Source organism: Physeter macrocephalus, chromosome 14 (genome assembly GCF_002837175.3).
Source record: "Physeter macrocephalus isolate SW-GA chromosome 14, ASM283717v5, whole genome shotgun sequence".
Lineage (NCBI taxonomy): Eukaryota > Metazoa > Chordata > Mammalia > Artiodactyla > Physeteridae > Physeter > Physeter macrocephalus.
The window spans coordinates 79,908,352-79,927,496 of record NC_041227.1 but is presented as its reverse complement, the minus strand read 5'-3'; the positions used below and the strand labels follow the sequence as shown (position 1 = coordinate 79,927,496).

At 51.7% G+C, this 19,145-nt stretch overlaps 1 protein-coding gene across 3 annotated transcripts in view; it reads left to right on the top strand.

Annotated features, from left to right (window-relative positions):
- The window catches only part of EIF3B (eukaryotic translation initiation factor 3 subunit B), a 34,231-nt gene extending 15,721 nt beyond the window's left edge, over positions 1-18,510 (top strand). Inside the window, exons 1-17 of one of the 3 annotated variants that reach the window (XM_028498693.2) lie at positions 3,357-3,545; positions 5,487-5,606; positions 5,913-5,970; positions 6,165-6,293; positions 6,690-6,847; positions 7,671-7,802; positions 7,885-7,951; positions 8,339-8,385; positions 9,469-9,679; positions 11,328-11,400; positions 12,253-12,375; positions 13,873-13,951; positions 14,675-14,813; positions 16,720-16,845; positions 17,367-17,444; positions 17,778-17,886; positions 18,333-18,492. In XM_028498693.2, coding sequence (XP_028354494.1) covers positions 5,917-5,970; positions 6,165-6,293; positions 6,690-6,847; positions 7,671-7,802; positions 7,885-7,951; positions 8,339-8,385; positions 9,469-9,679; positions 11,328-11,400; positions 12,253-12,375; positions 13,873-13,951; positions 14,675-14,813; positions 16,720-16,845; positions 17,367-17,444; positions 17,778-17,886; positions 18,333-18,436 — 1,629 coding nt within the window. In that variant the 5' untranslated portion in view covers positions 3,357-3,545; positions 5,487-5,606; positions 5,913-5,916 and the 3' untranslated portion in view covers positions 18,437-18,492. Of the gene's footprint in view, positions 1-3,356; positions 3,546-5,486; positions 5,607-5,912; positions 5,971-6,164; positions 6,294-6,689; positions 6,848-7,670; positions 7,803-7,884; positions 7,952-8,338; positions 8,386-9,468; positions 9,680-11,327; positions 11,401-12,252; positions 12,376-13,872; positions 13,952-14,674; positions 14,814-16,719; positions 16,846-17,366; positions 17,445-17,777; positions 17,887-18,332 lie in introns of those variants that run through there. The other 2 variants (XM_007129503.4, XM_055090122.1) reach the window with 2 other exon arrangements.
- Positions 18,511-19,145: the final 635 nt, after the last annotated feature.

Here is a 19,145-nt window from a genome sequence, read left to right as displayed (position 1 = left end):
CTCTCACTGTTGTGGCCTCTCCCGTTGCGGAGCACAGGCTCCGGACGCGCAGGCTCAGCGGCCATGGCTCACGGGCCCAGCCGCTCCGCGGCACGTGGGATCCTCCCGGACCGGGGCACGAACCCGCGTCCCCTGCATCGGCAGGCGGACTCTCAACCACTGCACCACCAGGGAAGCCCCCTTGAGTTTTGATTTTAAAGCCTATTTTGAGCCCTTAGGTATTTATTCACAACTGATTTTTTTTAAGCATTATTTGAGCACACCTAATTTACACAAGATTTCTAGTATGTGATTTCCGATGTGTGACAGAGGATACTGACATGAGCACAGGCCATCCAGGCTAGGTGACTGCTGGGAGGGCCTTTGGAAGCCCTTGTGATCCTGATATTTTGCCAGAGTGACCTGTGAGGCTCCTGGTCCTAAGGAACAAAAACTGAGCAAGCTGTGAGTTTTCTTGAGGCCAGCAGCTCACATGTTTTCTGGTACATGAGAACTGCCCTGTAGGGTCAGAAAGTGATGCTCAAGTGCTGGTTCTGTTGAAAATGGGCTGAGTCTCGTGACGAGCCCTCTCGTAGGTGCCGCAGCCCCAGTGCCATTGTCTTGCCTCCTTCCTCTTTGAGACAGGTGAACTCTCACACAGTTGCATCTTTAAAAAAAAAAAAAATTAATTTATTTTATTTTTGGCTGCATTGGGTCTTCGTTGCTGCACGCGGTCTTTCTCTGGTTGCGGCGATCGGGGGCTGCTCTTCGTTGCGGTGCGCGGGCTTCTCATTGCGGTGGCTCCTCTTGTTGCGGAGAGCGGGCTCTAGGTGCACAGGCTTCCGTAGTTTTGGCACGCGGGCTCAGTAGTTGTGGTGCACGGGCTTAGTTGCTCCGTGGCATGTGGGATCTTCCCCGACCAGAGCTCAAACCCGCGTTCCCTGCATTGGCAGGGGGATTCTCAACCTCTGCGCCACCAGGGAAGCCTGCACAGTTGCACCTTAATCAGTTTAATTTTTCAACTGCCTTTGGTGCTTGGCCAAGCAAGTATGAGATAATGGTTTTAACTGAGTGTCTTCTTTGCTACTTAGTCTTGAGAACGGTTTCTCCTTTATTCGTGTAGTCAGAGTGGGAACCTGACTGCGGGGCTGGAAATGATGAAGGAAATGTGTTTCTTCTTGTGTAGTTACTACGCTTATTCCCTTAAGTGTGTGTGGGTGGGTTCTTATAAACCAGACACAGTTTGTATAAAAGCTGAGCTGTTTATGGTAAACCTTGTAAATTTGGATCAGGCTTAACAGGCCTTGTAATTGTTTGGTAAGTCAGCTTTAAAAGTAACCCAAGGATCTGACTTCAGTCTCTGTAGGGAAGATGCGAAGACCTAATCTGCCTCTTTTCTTCTTTTTCCTCTTTGCTTGGCCTCAATTTTAGCTTCATTGAAATTTAACTGGAAATTCTTTTATCCGAGGTAACATTTTCAGTATCATTCGCTAAAGGTGTTGAAGTTTAATTAGAGATAGTTTATAACAGGGCTTGTCTTATGAAATTAGACTTTTTTTCTTTTTTGAAGACCTTTTAACCTTTTTAACACAAAAGTGAAGAAAATTCATCTTAAGTTTTGAAAATGAAATACAACAAAGAATATTTTCTGACATGTGTCCTGTATAGCATGTTGAAATACTTAAGAGTATAGTGCAGAAATTAGAGTGATAATTAGGTTCCAGAACACACAGCTACCTGAGTAACAAGCCATTGTTCTTTAGCTGTTGTTTTTTGTTTGTTTGTTTTTGTTTTTTTGTGGTATGCGGGCCTCCCTCTGTTGTGGCCTCTCCCGTTGCGGAGCACAGGCTCCGGAAGCGCAGGCTCAGCGGCCACGGCTCACGGGCCCAGCCGCTCCGCGGCACGTGGGATCCTCCCAGACCGGGGCGCGAACCCGGTTTCCCTGCTTCGGCAGGCGGACGCGCAACCACTGCGCCACCAGGGAAGCCCCTAGCTGTTGTTTAAAAATTACCTTGTACACTCATTTTGCCTGTACAGACAATCTCCAAGTTGTGATGGTTTGAATTACAATGGTATGTAAGTGGGTTTATCAGGAAGTAACCCCATTGTAAATCAGGAAGGTCTGTATTACCAGTGTAGTTTCGTGTGATGAGTATGCTTTGATGGCAACCTTAAAGGTGTCTTTCTGTTCTAGCTCCTAACACGGTGCCTTGTAATCTTATAGCTTTCTAGACAAGCTGGCTAACTAATTGGGGTTAGGATTCGTACAGAATTTGTGTTAAAAAGAGGAGAATTTGCTTTTTTCATCTGATAACTGCATTTGCCCTCCGAGAGCCCATCTGCAGCAGCCAGTCCAGCATTTCTGTTGGTGCTGGGGCGTTACGGTCAAAAGGACTCCAAGCCTGAGACAGGCCTCGGATAAGATTGCAGCTGGCAGCCCTCAGATGACATTGAATCGCCCGGAAAACAGTAGGCCTCCAGTTGGCTTCCCAGACCTGTTTGCATTGATTCCTCTGTGTTTCTTTTTCCTAGTTCGTTTTACACCTATCTTTTCTTCTTTTTCTCTTACTCTTGCTGACCATTTTATGGAAATGAAGCAATTCTGAGAAGTTGGAACAGTTAAGATTTGGGTTCTTTGATCTTAATTTTAAAAGCGGGTGGCATGAACATAATAGGTTTTGAGCTTTGGACTGAAGTTATGAGAATAAGTTGATGTTGCTTACTGTGTTCCAAGCACTGTTCTAAGCATTTACAATTTACTGTCTAAATGGCTGGTGTCTCCCAGTGATACTGCGAGGTATTTCGTCGAACTGGAGACACCATCGTCTGTAAGATGCATCACTGTTTGCTCGCTTTCATGAGCTTCTCTCGTCTCTAGTCACCTGGTTGAAGTGCCAGTCTCAGTCCCATGTTGTTTGCAAACAAGGCTGTTTTACGTAAAGAATATATAGGGTGATGAGTTTGTTTTGTTGTAAACTGAAGACGGCGCCTGGTGGTGAATTCGTAATAGCGGTGGGTCAGAGAAGGCCATTCCCTAGCTTACTCCGGGTTTTTTCTGATTTCTGGTAAAAGGCCATCCTCCTTTTTGCCTTCTCCATTCTTAAAACCTCTTTGAAAAAATGCATTTAAAATCTTCCATTGTTGCCAGAAGTCAGTTGACATATCTTGACTGTCAGTGGGGTGGAAAGAGTTACAATATTTCTGATTCTTTCAAGTTTCGATTTTGAGTCAAGCCAGGGCTCTGATTTCTTTTGCTCACAGTGAAAGCATTTAGATGATTCACCTTTTGCTTTTTGGAAACTTGTTCGATGTGCTAACCTAGTGCATTGACTTGGTCACAAAAAGTCACTGGACGCATCTCTCACTCGCACAGAATTACTGGGAGACGTGCTCAGAGATCGGCCACAGGAGGCAGACGGGATCGATCCTGTGATTGTGGTGGACAGTGTTCCGCAGGTGGGGCCCGACCGCCTGGAGAAGCTCAGAAACGTCATCCATAAGATCTTTTCCAAGTTTGGGAAGATCACAAATGATTTTTATCCAGAGGAGGATGGAAGGACAAAAGGGTGAGTCATGTTCTCCAGCACGGAAGTGTCATTTGTGTTTTCTTGGTAGCTGACAGACGCCATGAAGATGATCGTGTGCTCAGGAGCTCCCTGTGAATGCGGGAGCATGGCCTCACTTTGGCACTTGGGCCACATTTATCCAGGCCGCCCACTGCTCTGTGAAGCTGTGATTTGGTCCTTGGGGTCATTGGAGGGAGGGAGAAGGAGATGCAGTGGTTCTTGAATTAGGTATTGTAAGGTGGGTGCTACGCTTTTAAGAAGTCAGACCTTGATCTCCGTGTCATCGAGCGGTTAGTGACAAATATACATCCGGGTAGAGGGACCAACAGGTCTGAAAGTTGGCGAGATTCCAGGAAAATTTGACACGGTATTTTATGGATTCTAAGATGTGCTTTTTTCCCACATTTGTCATCTCTGAAATGGAGATACTTCTGAGAATCTAGGGGACATTGTGTCATTCCGTAGTAACTTTTTTGTGGCATCACCTAAAATATTGTATCTTTTATTTATTTTTAAATTTATTTATTTCTTTCTTTATCTTTGGCTGCATTGGGTCTTGGTTGCTGCGCGCGGGCTTTCTCTAGTTGCAGCGAGCGGGGGCTACTCTTCGTTGTGGTGCGCGGGCTTCTCATTGCGGGGGCTTCCCTTGTTGCGGAGCATGGGCTCTAGGCACGTGGGCTCAGTAGTTGTGGCTCACGGGCTCTAGAGCTCATGGTCAGTAGTTGTGGCGCACGGGCTTAGTTGCTCCGCGGCATGTGAGATCTTCCCAGACCAGGGCTCGAACCCATGTCCCCTGCATTGGCAGGTGGATTCTTAACCAGTGCGCCACCAGAGAAGTCCCTGTATCTTTTAAAAATGGTAGCATGAGGCATGTGTCTTGCAGTTTGCTTTTTAAGTTCAATATTAGGTTTTTTGTGTTGGTAAGTGTAATTCTGGTTCCTTCCTTGTAACTGCTCTGTGCTCTGTCATATCATGTGACACTTTGTCTGTTTTCCTGTGGATTGACAGTGTTTTGAACAGCGGTTAGGAACAGCCTAGCGTCTGTCCTCTTCTGAGCACAAGAGAGGGTTTGGGCTGCATGAAGTGTCCCTCTTCAGTGCCACTGGCCAATCCCAAATTATGCCCCAGTGTCGTTACCAGTTTGCATTCGACCAGCAGTGATGAAAGTTCCGTTTGTTGCTCCGCAAACTTGTCAGACTCTCACCATTAAAATTTCATAAAAATATCAGCCTCTGGGTACAAGCAAAATTGTCTTTTATGGGACAGGAATGAGAAGGTGGTATAAACTTAATTTTTTTTAATTTCAAATTTTGGAAACTACCTAGAATAGTTTTAATTTCTTAAAAAATTACTGCATGCAGGTAATGCTTCATACTTTTTCTATTTCAGGAACTAGGTGGAAGGCTAACCTTTTTTTGAGCGGTTGCTTGTGTTATTTTTGTTATAATGAAACATTCTCTGAGAGCCTTTGTAATTTTGCCTGTAATACATAGTATTAGACTGCCCATGTTTTTTTAAACAGTTTTGTTGAAAGGTACTTGACATACAGTAAAATCGGATACTGCCCATGTTTTTTTAAACAGTTTTGTTGAAAGGTACTTGACAAGTAAAATCAGATAGTTCTAAAGTGTACAATTTCGTAAGTTTTGGTGTATGTATACACCCATAAAACCATTACCATAGTCAAGGTATTGAACATTTTGGTTAATTAGCTTTTCTATAATTTCTGATCGTGTACTTGGAGGCTTTGGGTCTCTGCTAGGGTTTTGTTCATGTTCAGAACTGTTCTGCTAGGGATCTGACTGCCTCCGGGACACGGCAGGAAGACAGGTCTCAGATACTCACGGTGGTACGAGCCCTGTGGAGGTGTGGCTGTGTTGAGCGTGCCCTGGCTGACCTTCAGGTCTGCACCTGTGCAAGTTGCCCTCTTCCTCGATTCAGGTATATCTTCCTGGAATACGCATCCGCTGCCCACGCTTTGGACGCTGTGAAAAATGCCGACGGCTACAAGCTCGACAAGCAGCACACATTCAGAGTCAACCTCGTCACCGATTTTGACAGGTGAGCTCTGACTCAGCCCGGGGGGACCTGGGCATTTTCCTGAGCGTGGATGGCCAGCCGCTTCTGCCCCGGGGCGCAGCGGGTACTTAGTGGCCTTTTCGGTAGCTGCATTCTCCCGTCAGACCACCGCAGGACCATTTCACATCCCTGGCCAGTAGCACCCCCTGACCACCAGCATCCCCTCACCGGTTATGACCAGTCAAAACCTTGCCCTTTCCCTCTGCGGGGAGGGCAGGGGTGCAGTACTGCCTGTGCTTAGAACCACTGAGCCTTGCGGTAATCATCATCGTATTGCTGCTGTTCCAGGTACATGACTATCAGTGATGAGTGGGACATTCCGGAGAAACAGCCTTTCAAAGACCTGGTATGTCGTGTAAAATCTGTGCGTAATTGGAAGGAATGGTGGCTGGCCTCTTGGCTTGAACTGATGTCTTCCCCAGGAGTTAAAGCTGCTGACGGAACTGGGCAAATCTCTTCAGAGCAACAGTTATGAATAAGTATTCTTTGGTTAAAATGAATGAAGTGCATTATATCCGTTGCCTTTGGTTCTGTTTCTAGGGGAACTTACGTTATTGGCTTGAAGAGGCAGAATGCAGAGATCAGTACAGCGTGATATTTGAGAGTGGAGACCGCACTTCCATATTCTGGAATGACGTAAAGGATCCGGTCTCCATTGAAGAGAGAGCGGTGGGTATTTGGTGCCGTGTGGGGACTTAACCTCGTGTTTCCTTAACAGAGAGGAGCTTGGTGGGAATTCCCTGGCAGTCCAGCGGTTAGGACTTGTGCTCTCACTGCCAAGGGCCCGAGTTTGATCCCTGGTCGGGGAACTAAGATCCCGAAAGCCGCGCGGCAAAAGAAAAGAGGAGCTTGGCATGAGAGCAGGTGAAGCGTCACGTGCTTTGAGGTTACGCCTCTGAGAACAACTTTTGTTCTTCCAGCTTTGAAAGGCGCCCTAAGAAGTGGGTAGGCTTCTTGTGTTTTTAGCTAAAAGTTTGAGGAGTATATTTGTTGTAGCATATTTGTTGTAGACTCTTTGTGTTCGGCTTTTTGTTGTGTTAACGTCGGCACTGATTTTTTCCGCAGAGATGGACAGAGACGTATGTGCGTTGGTCTCCTAAGGGCACCTACCTGGCGACCTTTCATCAGCGAGGCATTGCTCTTTGGGGGGGAGAGAAATTCAAACAAATTCAGAGATTCAGCCACCAAGGGGTTCAGCTTATTGATTTCTCACCTTGTGAAAGGTAAGCTGTTCGAAAATTGCAAATGGAGTCATGCCAGCCTTCTGTGGATCATTTCTTAAAGCTTTATTTTGCAGTAATTTTAAAGTTAAAATAGAAACATTATAGGAAGAGTCCAGAGGACTCCCGTGTGCTCTTCACCAGTGATTCTCCAGTCAAGATTTTGTTGCATTTGCTTTATTGTTTCCTTTCTCCACACATATGCATAAACGACATCATCCTGCGTAAGGGACTTGAGTATCTGCTGGCTTTGGTATCGACCGCGGGGGGGCCTGGAACCAGTCCCCTGTGGATACTGCACGTGACCATCTGTTCTCTTTACCTTGTTGTCTTAATTAAAATCCAAGGAAGAGAAAGTATGAGAACTCCACATCTCTCATTCCGCTCCTGCACACAGCCGGCTTCCGTCTGGAATCTGTTGGAGCATTCCTTGTCCTGATTTTATCAGGGAAACATCTTTTTTTAACACCTTTATTGGAGTATAATTGCTTTACTCAGGGAAGCATTTTGAGGCGGCCCTTGGAGCACCCTGGTGCCGAGCGGGACTGCATGGTCTGTGCCACGGTGGTTCTGCTCCGTATTTCGAGTGGGGTCTCCAGGCGGGGGGACGTGGTCGGGGGAGCCTGGAGTTTGGAGAAAGTGCTGCTTACACGAGTCTTGGCTGCTGTTCTGGCAGCCTCACTGTGCCTGGAGTCTCCTCCTGGAGCGGAAGCTCGGCCACGCCCACTGCAGCGCGGACAGGTCCTCGCCACACCCACACAACCGTGCCCCTCACGTGGGGCGGGGGGGAGCGTGCAGGAGATGAGTACGTGTCCCCCTGTTGCAGGTACCTGGTGACTTTTAGCCCCCTGATGGACACTCAGGATGACCCTCAGGCCATCATCATCTGGGACATCCTTACCGGGCAGAAGAAGAGAGGTTTTCACTGTGAAAGCTCAGCCCATTGGCCTATTTTTAAGTAAGTGGACCCATGGTAGCCAGTGGTGACCTCTTTGTGGCCTTTTCTTCGTCGATGAGTCTGGCACTTTTCTTCTTTGTAGGTGGAGCCATGATGGTAAATTCTTTGCCAGAATGACACTCGATACTCTCAGTATCTATGAAACTCCTGTAAGTGATTTATTTGATTATCTGAAAGTGAGCTGTCCCGTCAGCTGCTTGTCAGCTCCAGTAGCTGCTCGAGGACGCAGTGCTTTCCCTTAATTTGTGGTGCAGCCAGAAGGGAGAGAGAACTAGTTCTGTGCCTTTCAGTCACTCGGGTCCTGGATTTGGGCCTTCAGTCTGCCAGCCCCAGCTTCTGCTGCTGCGGGGCCAGGATGGGAGTTGGTGAGATGGGCTCTGGAAACGTGTGCGTTGCTGCTGTGGGTGGACCGTTCCATCGTTGGTCCGTCACCCCTGCTTGCACTGCCCCCTCGGCAAGCTCACATTGCAGAAGAGTGTATGTGCCGCTGAGACATTGGCATGGTTTAACTCCGTTGTACCCTTGTTTTTCTGCAGTCTATGGGTCTTTTGGACAAGAAGAGCTTGAAGATCTCTGGCATAAAGTAAGCGAATCTCTTAGCGTGTGGCTTTTGCCTCCCTCCTCTAGCACTTGGCTCCTACACAGTTGGAGAAAATGCTGGTGCTTGTCACCCTAGCACCCGGGTGTCACAGCAGGCCCGTGCCTGCCACCGCGCGCTGTGTGTTAGTGGCCCCCGTCAGCATTCCCCGTTCCCGCACGTGGGGCATCTTGAGGGCCTGCTTCCTTTCGTGTTTCTGCCTTGGAACCAGAGGCTTGGGGTGCAGTCTTTGAGGAAGAGGGGTCTCCACTTAGTTGCAAGTCTCTGTGTCTCTCAGGTGGTCTGTGCCGTGGGGTTTGCATGCCTCAGTGAACTGCAGCTGGTTTTCTCTGTCAGTGAGGAGGCACGTTTTTATTTACCTGAAATCTCTGGGGGCAGTGAAGTATCAGCAGTGCAAGGACATTCACGCTGCTTATTATTTTTATTTTTACATTCTTGGGCAAAACGATGGCTTATAATTAAAAGTAGAACTGGGAATTAATTCTCAGTAAAATACAAAAGTAAAGGTACTCTTCACAGATAGAACTCATGGATTGTTCATTACATCACTTTTTAGGGTAATTTTTGCAGTAGAGAGAATTGCCCTAATTCTTCTTTAATCCTCTTATATTTTTTGATTTGGGGTTTTCCCCCTTTAGCCCCTTAATGAATCTTCAGAAATCATGTAGCTGGGTCCATCAGCCTAAAGTTTATTTTACTTGCCTTGTGGTTAAGAGTTGAGTGGGGTTTCAGAGCTTGGGGATTGAATCTTGTGACCCCTCTGCGACAGTGGGTGGTATTATCAGCACCTCTCTCTCTCCTCACTGGCACAGTGTGTCTAGCAAAGCCCCCGAGTTGTTCTGGGGACGGAGCCCATGGTAGTGAGCGCTGGCTGCTACTAGTGTTCTTGGGGTACGTGAGCCACCGCTGAGCTTTTGCACAGAGAATAAGGATTTAATAAGTTAATATTTAACTTACCCCAAAAATTGCGTGATTTTTTCCTTCTAATGGAGAATGAGGTCTCTTGTTCTCTGCTCTCATCATTTCTTAGCCAGTCCTTGTAAGCATTTCATTTTCTTTGTTCTGCAGAGACTTCTCCTGGTCTCCCGGTGGTAACATAATAGCCTTTTGGGTGCCTGAAGATAAGGATATTCCAGCCAGGGTAACCCTGATGCAACTTCCTACCAGACAAGAGATCAGAGTTAGGAATCTATTTAATGTTGTGGATTGCAAGCTACATTGGCAGAAAAATGGAGATTACTTGTGTGTTAAAGTAGATAGGACTCCAAAAGGTACCCAGGTAAGTGGATGCCAGGGGGCAGGGGGCAGGGGTCATTCCTTCTGCAGCTCAGTGCTGTTCGGGGGGTGTTAATGGGTTCTTTGGTTCAAACTCATGACTTATTTTCACACCCACCTGACACCGAAAGTGAGCTGGTGTGTCATAGCTAGAGGTGTTGTCATATTCCAGCTGAGGAGCGTAATGTTTTTCTATAAAACTGAGCGGGTGATAACGTTCACATGGTTTAGAGTTGACGTAGGTTAGCGTGCACAAGAGAACACAGGGAAATCTCTAGGCACCCACCTTCCTTCTCTGAAGGAGTTAAAATGAGTAGGTTGTTTTCTTTTAGATTTTCTCTTTAAACACGGGGTAGCATGCTTGACACAGTTCTGCATCCAGACTTTCTGTTGGTTTGCATCAGTTAATATTTAACTTATCCCAAAAGATTGTGTGATTTTTTTTTCCCTTCTAATGGAAATATTCCTCTTCCTTTTACCAAAAAAAAGTTCTTTTAACTGTACAGTTACTGGACTTTATTGCATTCACACAGTTGTACAAGTTACCGCTGTCTTAATTCCAGAACATTTCCATCACCCCCAAAAGGAACTCCACACCCATGAGCAGTCACCGCCATTCCTGACGTCCTCTAACCTGCTTTCTTGCTTCCTGTCTCTCTGGATTTCCCTGTTCTGGACATTTCATGTGAATGGAGTCATACACCCTATGGCCTTTTGTACCTGGCTTCCTTCCCTGAACATTTGTGCAAGGCTCCTCCAGGCTGTGCCGTGTGCCCGTCCCTCATTATATTTGTGCCTGAGCGGCGTTCATTGACTTGTACCATGTTTGTCCATTTAGCTGTTGGTGGACGCTTGGGTAGTTTCCACCTTTTGGCTGTTGTGAATAACACAGCACCCACTTTTTACGCGAGTGCATCTTGAAACGCGCTGCAGGATGTTCTCCTGTTTTGAAATAGTTGGATCAGTCCTAGTCAGTGGACCTTTATGGCACTACAGCTGCAATGTGTATTCTTGGACCTGTCTGTGCTTGAGATGACCTTTAGGGCAGGTCTTGAATAGAATCTGGGTTGGGGGCGATGGGATCCATTTGTTCTCCAGAGACTGTACCAGTTTCTGCCTCCATCTGCTTTTTTAAAATAAATTTATTTATTTATTTATTTATTTAGGCTGTGTTGGGTCTTCATTGCTGCGCACAGGCTTTCTCTAGTTGTGGCAGGCGGGGGCTACTCTTCGTTGTGGTGTGCGGGCTTCTCACTGCAGTGGCTTCTCTTGTTGTGGAGCACAGGATCGAGACATGTGGGCTTCAGTAGTTGCGGCACGCGGGCTCAGTAGTTGTGGCTCACGGGTTCCAGAGCACCGTGGCACACGGGCTTAGTTGCTCCGCAGCATGTGGGATCTTCCCGGACCAGGGCTCAAACCCGTGTCCCCTGCATTGGCAGGCGGATTCTTAACCACTGCGCCACCAGGGAAGTCCCCCTCCATCAGCTTTTGAGAGTTCTTGTTTCATCATTTTAATCACTACAGATATTCATATGTCTTTACCAGATGTATATGTTTAATCTTTCATTAAATTCTTAAATTGTCCTTTCTGTCTTCCTCACGCTTTCAGTTTCCAGAATGTTACCCCTTTCCTTTTCTTTTTTTTTACACAGGGTGTTGTCACAAATTTTGAAATTTTCCGAATGAGAGAAAAACAGGTGCCTGTCGATGTGGTCGAAATGAAAGGCAAGTCCCCTTGTCATTGTCCTGTGGTTGAGTTCACCTGTGTGCTGTCACACGTACCCTTAAAGCTTCTGTGTGAATTCATGGCCCAGGTAGAATGGCCGAGACTCGGAACCCTGATCGCAGCGGGCGGCACCTGCTCTCAGTTACAGAACGAACGTACACGTGTTCAGGGTGTTCTTTGTCCTCTGCAGCTTCGGTCTCTTCGCTTTTCCAGTTGCCAAGTGAAGCGATGCCTCCTGTTTTTGCACACCACGCGATCTGCTTATATAGCAGAGGAACAGGGGTCCTCACCATTTTCCACACTTGGGAGAGAGTGTGAAGGGCAGGTGTTCATCACATGCCCAGTGACGGCAGCCGAAGGGCTTGTGCTCTTACGTGTGAAAGTTCTCAGTTTAATAGAGGTGTTTTGTTGTTTTGGTGGGTTTCTTTGGACTCATGGAAACTTCAGCTGCTGTGTTTCTGTCCTTAGGTGGAAAATTTAGCCTGTATTTTCTGTTTTGCTGGGGAGAGGAGGAGGGGAAGGGGGTGAAGTGGCCGCGCTGCCTGGGTAGAGAGGCGCGTGAGCCCTTGCGTCCAGGGCCGCGGCGAGGAGGGTTCGTCCACAGGCTGCCCCGCACCTGGCCTGCCCCTCCCCGCCCCTGCGGGGACGTCGGGGGGGACGCAAGGTGGTGTCCCTGCTGGCCGGGCGGCTCCACCCAGGTGCAGTGCGCTGCCTTTGCTTCTGTGCTGCTCTCTGGTCCTTTGAATGAATTTAAGAATTTGGGGCATTTCTCTGGTTGAATAACTTTAACTGGTCAGGAACGTTCTGTTCCTAAGTGACCAAAAGGAGCTCACCCTTCTTCCCGGCCTTAGAAACCATCATAGCCTTCGCCTGGGAGCCGAACGGGAGTAAGTTTGCTGTGCTGCATGGGGAAGCTCCTCGGATATCGGTGTCTTTCTACCACGTGAAGAACAATGGCAAGATCGAGCTCATCAGTAAGTAGGCGGCTTACTCGGGACAGAGCTCGGTCGGCGCCCTGCGGAGAGCGCTCGACGGGACAGGCACAGAGGGTCACGTGGGCTGGTGGCGGTGGTGATGGCCCCAGAGGGAGTTCGTTGCAAAGGATGGGCCTTCTGTGCGCTCCCGCGGGGGCCCTTGGACCTCACTCTTCCGAAGTCCTGTCCTCTCCTCTTGTGGCCGCAGCTGCCCGCTCTGGGCTTGGGGTCACACGCCCACCCTCGGTCTGCTCCGCCTGGAAGCCCCTGTCCTCCTTCAGGACAGGCTCCTCGCCCAGCCTGGATGCCGCCGGGGCTCCCGCTCCTTGCTCTCCTGTCCTGCGTCCTTAGTGCCAGACCCGAGGCGGGTCCTCGTCTGTTGCTCCAGCATCTCTCTTTGTGAGGGACTGAGGCGGGAGACCTCTTGCACCGCCTCAAGGGTGAGGCGCCCGCAGGCTGTGCCCGCCCCAGGCCCCCCGAGCCTCACACAGGGCTTCTTGCCACAAAGACAGGGGTCACCCCAGTACCTGACAGGGACTCCTGCGCCCTGGGAAGAGCTTTTCTTGAGATGTTTCTGTAAGAAATCAGGTTCACTTCCTGAAGTTTAGCAGTGTTGGTGGTAGAATCGTTTCGTGGTGTTATCAGTTGGCTGTCTATCACAAAATTGACTGTGCTATTAATTCCCTTCGTTATGAAAGGAAGTAGGGGCAGCTGAAGGCTTCATGGTCGCTCATTACCAAGTAGGTTATAAAAGAGCAAGCACACGAATGCCTCTGCCCTCCGAGTGCCCCGCTCCCCTACCCTGCCGTGAAGGGGCCGTGGCGGGGTCGTCGCACGCACCTCCCGGCCGCCTCGTGGTGGGGACTGTAGAGCACATCTGCCAACAGCGTCCTCTCTCCTTTGTCTTGGCCCGGGAAGCCTGCCGCTCCCGGTCAGGGAGATGCTGCCTCGCCAGTCTGTCCCCCTCCGCGCCCTGCTCCTCCTCCTCAGTGAGGAGACCCCAGGGCGAGGACCTGGCTCTAGCCCTTCGGGAAGTGAGTGGTTCGGAGAGATGATGGAGTTAAATAGTTTCTGTTAGTTAAAAAGGTGCGTGAGTCACTAGAAGAGTGGATTTTTAGGCTTTTCGGGGTCGCACATCTCTGAGAATCTGATGAAAGCTGTGGATTCCTCACCCTGGTGTTGAGTCCCTGTAATAACACTAACCGTAAGCGGAGTCTTTTGTCCGGTTACATTGTCAGGTACGTTGTTCTGAACGTAAAATGTTATTTAAGATAGTATTGCAGCTTCAGAATCCCCCCTGCCCCCTTCTTTTTTTTTTTTAACTGGGTCATAATTTGAGGCGTACTTCAGGTGATCTTCTGACCTTGTTTTCACAGGTAGCACACAGGTGGGGCGCCTGCGCAGCGTTGTGTGTGCGCCCGTGGGGGCCGCGAGAGCCCGCCGCCGGCCCTCCCGCCTCTGCTGCAGGCTCACCCCCGACACTTCCTTTCCTTTCAGAGATGTTTGATAAACAGCAGGCCAACACCATCTTCTGGAGCCCCCAGGGACAGTTCGTCGTGCTGGCTGGTCTGCGCAGGTGGGTTTCTGTCTGACGCTGTGGGCTTTGGCTGTGGGCCGTGCAGAGACCCTGGCCCCGGGCCCGCGCCCCACTTCGCAAGGGGGTGACGCCGGCTCTGCGCAGATGCAGTGGACAGGTCCTCCCACGAGAGGGTCGGCCCGGTTTGGGTGAAGCGTTGGGCGGCGTCTCCGTCCTGCTCCGCAGACGCAGGCCAAGACCAGGCAGATTAAAACAGCCTCTGCCCGCGGGCGCTTTCACCGCGGGCCTGGCGGACAGGTCTGCGTGCTTACGCAGGGCCTCTTGCTGGCGACCCCGTTACCACGCGGTAAGCTCCGTGTCTCCTCGCAGGCAGGATGTTGAGCCGGGCCGTGAGCCCGTCTTGTCCTCTGGTTGGTGTGACCGCGAGGACCTGGGCGTGAGCCTCCCTCGCTCCCCCGTGGTTGCTGTTCAGCAGGACACCCCCATCTCACCACGGGCGCTTCTTGCTGTGGCTTTGGGGGCTTGGCCCCAGACGGCCTTCCCTCTGAGGACAGTCACAGCAGACACGACGGTGCTCGTGGGCCCTGTACATCCTCAGTCACAGCACCCTTACGAGGTCACCGCTGGGATTGTTTCCACGTCGGTGGTGGGGCGGCGCTGAGGGGCCCGGGCCCCCGAGTCTGGCCCGTACCCCACCCTGGAGCCGGGCGCGGGCGCGCACGCGGCTCCCGGAGAAGGCCCACCGCGCTGTCTGCTCTCCAGCATGAACGGCGCCTTGGCCTTCGTCGACACTTCGGACTGCACCGTCATGAATATCGCGGAGCACTACATGGCCTCCGACGTCGAGTGGGATCCCACCGGGCGCTATGTCGTCACCTCCGTGTCCTGGTGGAGCCACAAGGTACGGGGACCCGGGGAGCCTCCGGGCCGTGGGGGAGCGCGCCGAGCATGGCATCGCGTCGTCTCCCCTCCTGCGTCTCTTCCCGGCGGGCGGTGCGGTTGATCCACTTGAGCGCCCGGGCCTGGCCCGGGCCGCCCAGAATCCCTCTCCCCAGAGCCCCGAGGGCAGCCAGCCTTCTCCGCGGACGGGGCGGCATTGCTTCACCTCTCTTCCTGAGTCAGAGCGCGTCTTAGTCGCTCCAGTCGGAGCCCGGGCCGCCCGCACCTGCCGCCGCAGCCAGAGGGCTTGTAGGGTGGGAATCAGGTGGTACCGCGTCCCGACTCAGTTAGCACCCACCCACTGCACTGCGGGACTAAACCAGCTGCTCACTGCGCGGCTCCCCCGTGGAGGGTGGGCCTCTTCTGGTTTGCACGTGTTTTCCCAGCACAGTATTTCCCTCTTGAGGGGTTCCTGCTTCGGACCGTCAGTACTCGGTCGCCCAGCCGGTTAGGTCCTCTGTGCGGCGGCCTCGGACGGCAGCTGTGCGCGTTTCCCGAGCGGAGGCCACGCTGACCCCGGGCGCCCGTGCTTGCCCCCGCCTCGTGGCCTTTGCGTGCGTCCCCTCCCTGGGATGTCGTTCACGTGGGTGCTGTGCTTCCGGCCATTCAGGTGTCGTCAAGCGCGCATCCGCGGAGGCTCCCCTCCCCGCCTGGTCCCTGCCTGCGTCCTCTCACCCCGCTGTATGTTTCCATGGTGCTCAACGATACGCGCTCACCTTAGCCGTTGTTACGATTTCCTTGTCCCCTCTTCCCGCTGGCATGGAACTTTGCAAGGATAAGGGCCTTTTCTCCTGTTCTGAGCTGTGTTCCCAGCATCTGAAACTGCTCAGCCTTCAGTCAGGATGTGCTATCTGAATTGGGCTTTGAGAAAACGTTTGCCGTTTCTGTTTTTAACTTCTTGAAAAGATCATCATCTCTGTCTTTAGCAAAAGATGTGAGGGTGTGTCAGTGGAGGTAGAAACAGGATTCTGTGATCGCAGGAGCAGGTGTGGCACCGCCAGTGAGCGGGCTTCTCGGCCTTCGGCCTCCCTGAAAGGGCATGAAGCTGTGTCTGTGCATAGGCACTTTTCTGGGGAGAGGACCCATTTCCTCTGGGGTCTCAGGAGAGATCCATAGCCTGAGAAATTTGTGGGGCTCAGAATCTGTGTCCGTACAAATCACGCTCTGCAGCGTCTTGTTCACAAGTTCAGTGTTCTCACACTGGTGGTAAAACTTGCTGAGGACGCTTCTCTCTCTTTACGGACTATTTTTATCGATTGAGGTATTGACGGTTGAACCAGCTCGTGCATGTTTACAGACCAATTAGGGCAATTCTGTTTAACGAAGTGATGAAGTTTTAGAAACATGGGCTTTGCAAGTGTCGCTGGAAACAGTGTCTTGCGTAGTAGTCCTTGCATTGGGATCAGGATATGTTGGCCGTGCCCATGTCTAGTTTGTTCAGAGGCCAGCTCGGTGAGGCGTACCCTGACACCTTACAATCCTTTTAGACGGCTGAGCGCGCGGTGTTAACTGCTCCCCGCGTGCTGGTCCGCAGCGGGAGTTCACCAGAGCCTAGGTTGTGGCGCTGCTTCCGTTATCCAGCTGCGCCGCGCCGGCTTTGGTGACCTGGTTGGTTTCTGCTCTGGCACGCGTGCTCTGCTAGCCCTGTTGCTAGCTGCTGCACACGCGGCACTCTCCAGTCAGGTACATGATCTTAGGTGTCTCCCAAATACCAACGACGTTGTTTGGCAAATTACTGGCTCTCGAACCGTTGTGGAACGTGATGGTTAATTTTGTCACTTCTGTCAACACTAAGGATTCCAGGGCCTCTGCCTCCTGGTGTAACCTGGTGCGGGGGGCAGCTCAGTGAGGCCTCTGCTCTCTTCCAGGTGGACAACGCCTATTGGCTGTGGACTTTCCAAGGCCGCCTTCTGCAGAAGAACAGCAAAGACCGCTTCTGCCAGCTGCTGTGGAGGCCTCGGCCCCCCACCCTCCTGAGCCAGGATCAGGTCAAGGTCTGGTCCTCGTCAGGTGTAGGGCCGTGCGAGCGACTGACACTGAAAGAAGCAGCTGCTTCTTCCTGTTACCGTTAGGGTGATGATGAGTGAGGAGTAGAAACGTGACATTTATGGGGGACCCTGTGAAGAGACCCAAAACAATTCGAGAACCAAAAGGAAAAGAGTAGTTTCAGAGCGGAAACTTAGATTTTCAGGTTGAGGCCACGTCGGTACCGTTCCAGGGAGTTTGCACGAACTGGGGGGGGATGAAAAAGGTGGCAGGGGCACTTAAGAAGTCCTGATGGGATTTACATAGTTATGGAGAAACACGCTGATGGCATCAGCACAGAGCTGAGGGAGCGTGTGAGTCCCGGGGGAGGAGGACAGGCCGCTGACGCACGGACGCTGCGTTTGAGCGCTCTGGGAGGCTGTGCTTTGCTCATCATTGAGGAAGTCGTTCCACGTTGGCAGCTCTGAGGATTACATTTGTGGTTCTTGCTTTGAATGTGTAAATCCTGAGCGACTTGTCTTTGTTTCAGCAAATTAAAAAGGATCTGAAGAAATACTCCAAGATCTTTGAACAGAAGGACCGTTTGAGCCAATCCAAAGCCTCAAAGGTTAGCCTTGTCCCCGGGCCTGAGGGAGGTGCCAAGGACCGTCCCCTCATGGCAGAGAAGGCCAGCACCAGGCCATGGGGACAGACTGGCGGGGGCGGCTCTGTGCCGCTGGGGCCCGACTGTGGCCCTCGGGTGGCTGACTTTTCAGACACGGAAGGCGGGTGGTACGGGCCACATTAGAGGCAGAAGGCGGCGAGCAAAGGTCCCACCTTTCCTGCCCGAAGAGTGTCTGTAGAGTCCTTACGTCATCCCATCAGGTGGGCCTACCGCTGACCGTGTTTTACAGTGGTGAGAGTTGTTAGTTCCGTAAGTTCTCTGCGACTCTACCCACAGGAATTAGTGGAGAGAAGACGAACCATGATGGAAGATTTCCGAAAATACCGGAAAATGGCTCAAGAACTCTATATGGAGCAGAAAAACGCACGGCTAGAATTGCGAGGAGGTAACTTTGTTAGCCAAAGACACACTCTTCAAAGCGTATGGTTGAAGTGTTTTTCCCTTTTTTCATCTTAATTTCCCAGAGTTTTCAGAAAACATCAAGTGTTGCCTAAAGATTCTTAAAAAGAATCTTTCAAAGGAGATTGTGGCTTGCGGTATCTTAGTTCCCTGCCCAGGGATCGAACCCGGGCCCTGGCAGTGAGAACGCCGAGTCCTGAACACTGGACGCCGGGGAATTCTCTCTTTCAGAGTATCTTCAAGGGAATCTTTAAAGGACTCTTGAAAAGCACTGAGAGTTTCTTGCTGCCTGCAGGTCAAGGCCATAGTCCTTTGCAGGGGACCTTGCTGTGTTCACATCGGCCTCTTGGCGCGGGTGTGTGTGAATGTGTCCCACAAGTTTTCGCCCCCGTCTGCACACGGTGTGACACACGCCCCCGCCGCCCCCCGCAGGTGTGGACACTGACGAGCTGGACAGCAACGTGGACGACTGGGAGGAGGAGACCATCGAGTTTTTTGTCACCGAAGAAATTATCCCTCTTGGAAACCAGGAGTGACTTGGGAGCGCGGCGGTAAGCCTGGAGACGGGGGCGTGCGGTGTCCCGTCTGCTCTTCCTTCCTGTTCTGTTGTCCGCAAGTCAGAAGGCAGCTCGTGCAAGGCGGTGAGCGAAGCCCACTTCCGGGGCTCGGGGTCAGCCACGTCCTTGCCTGCGAGCCGCGGGGAGTCCAGCACAGACCCCGGGCGTCTGGAGCCTTTCATCTGAGGGCTCTGGGCCTCAGGCGCCCGTAAAATCCAGCAGGGCTTGGCCATGGGTGAGAGGAGGGCCGGGGCAGGCACTGGCGGTTGATGCCTGGGGAAGAGGAGGGAGGCTTTGCTGGGAGAAGGCCTCGGGGTGTCCAGCAGAAAGGTGGGCCTCACCAGCCGCAGCACCCGTTCTGGTCCGTCCCCGATGGTCTGAGACGGGAGCCTCCAAAATCCCGTCAGGCGCAGCCGGCCCGCAGGCTTCAATAACAGAGAAGAGACGTGGCGGCTCTGGACCTCAGAGCGGACGTGTGTGGGGGAGAGGAGGTCCGGGGCTTCGTGCCTCGGGGGTCCGGCCGTGCTGCCTCCGCGGCAGGGAGAGCGGGGGTGGTGGCTCCCCGTCCGGGCTGCTGGTGCTCATCTGCAGGCGTCGGACCCGCGTGGTCCCCCCGCTTGCCAAGGACGTGTGCCGTGCGCCCCCCACGCGCGCCCGCCCGGGGCCGCGGCCGCGGCCGCGGCCGACC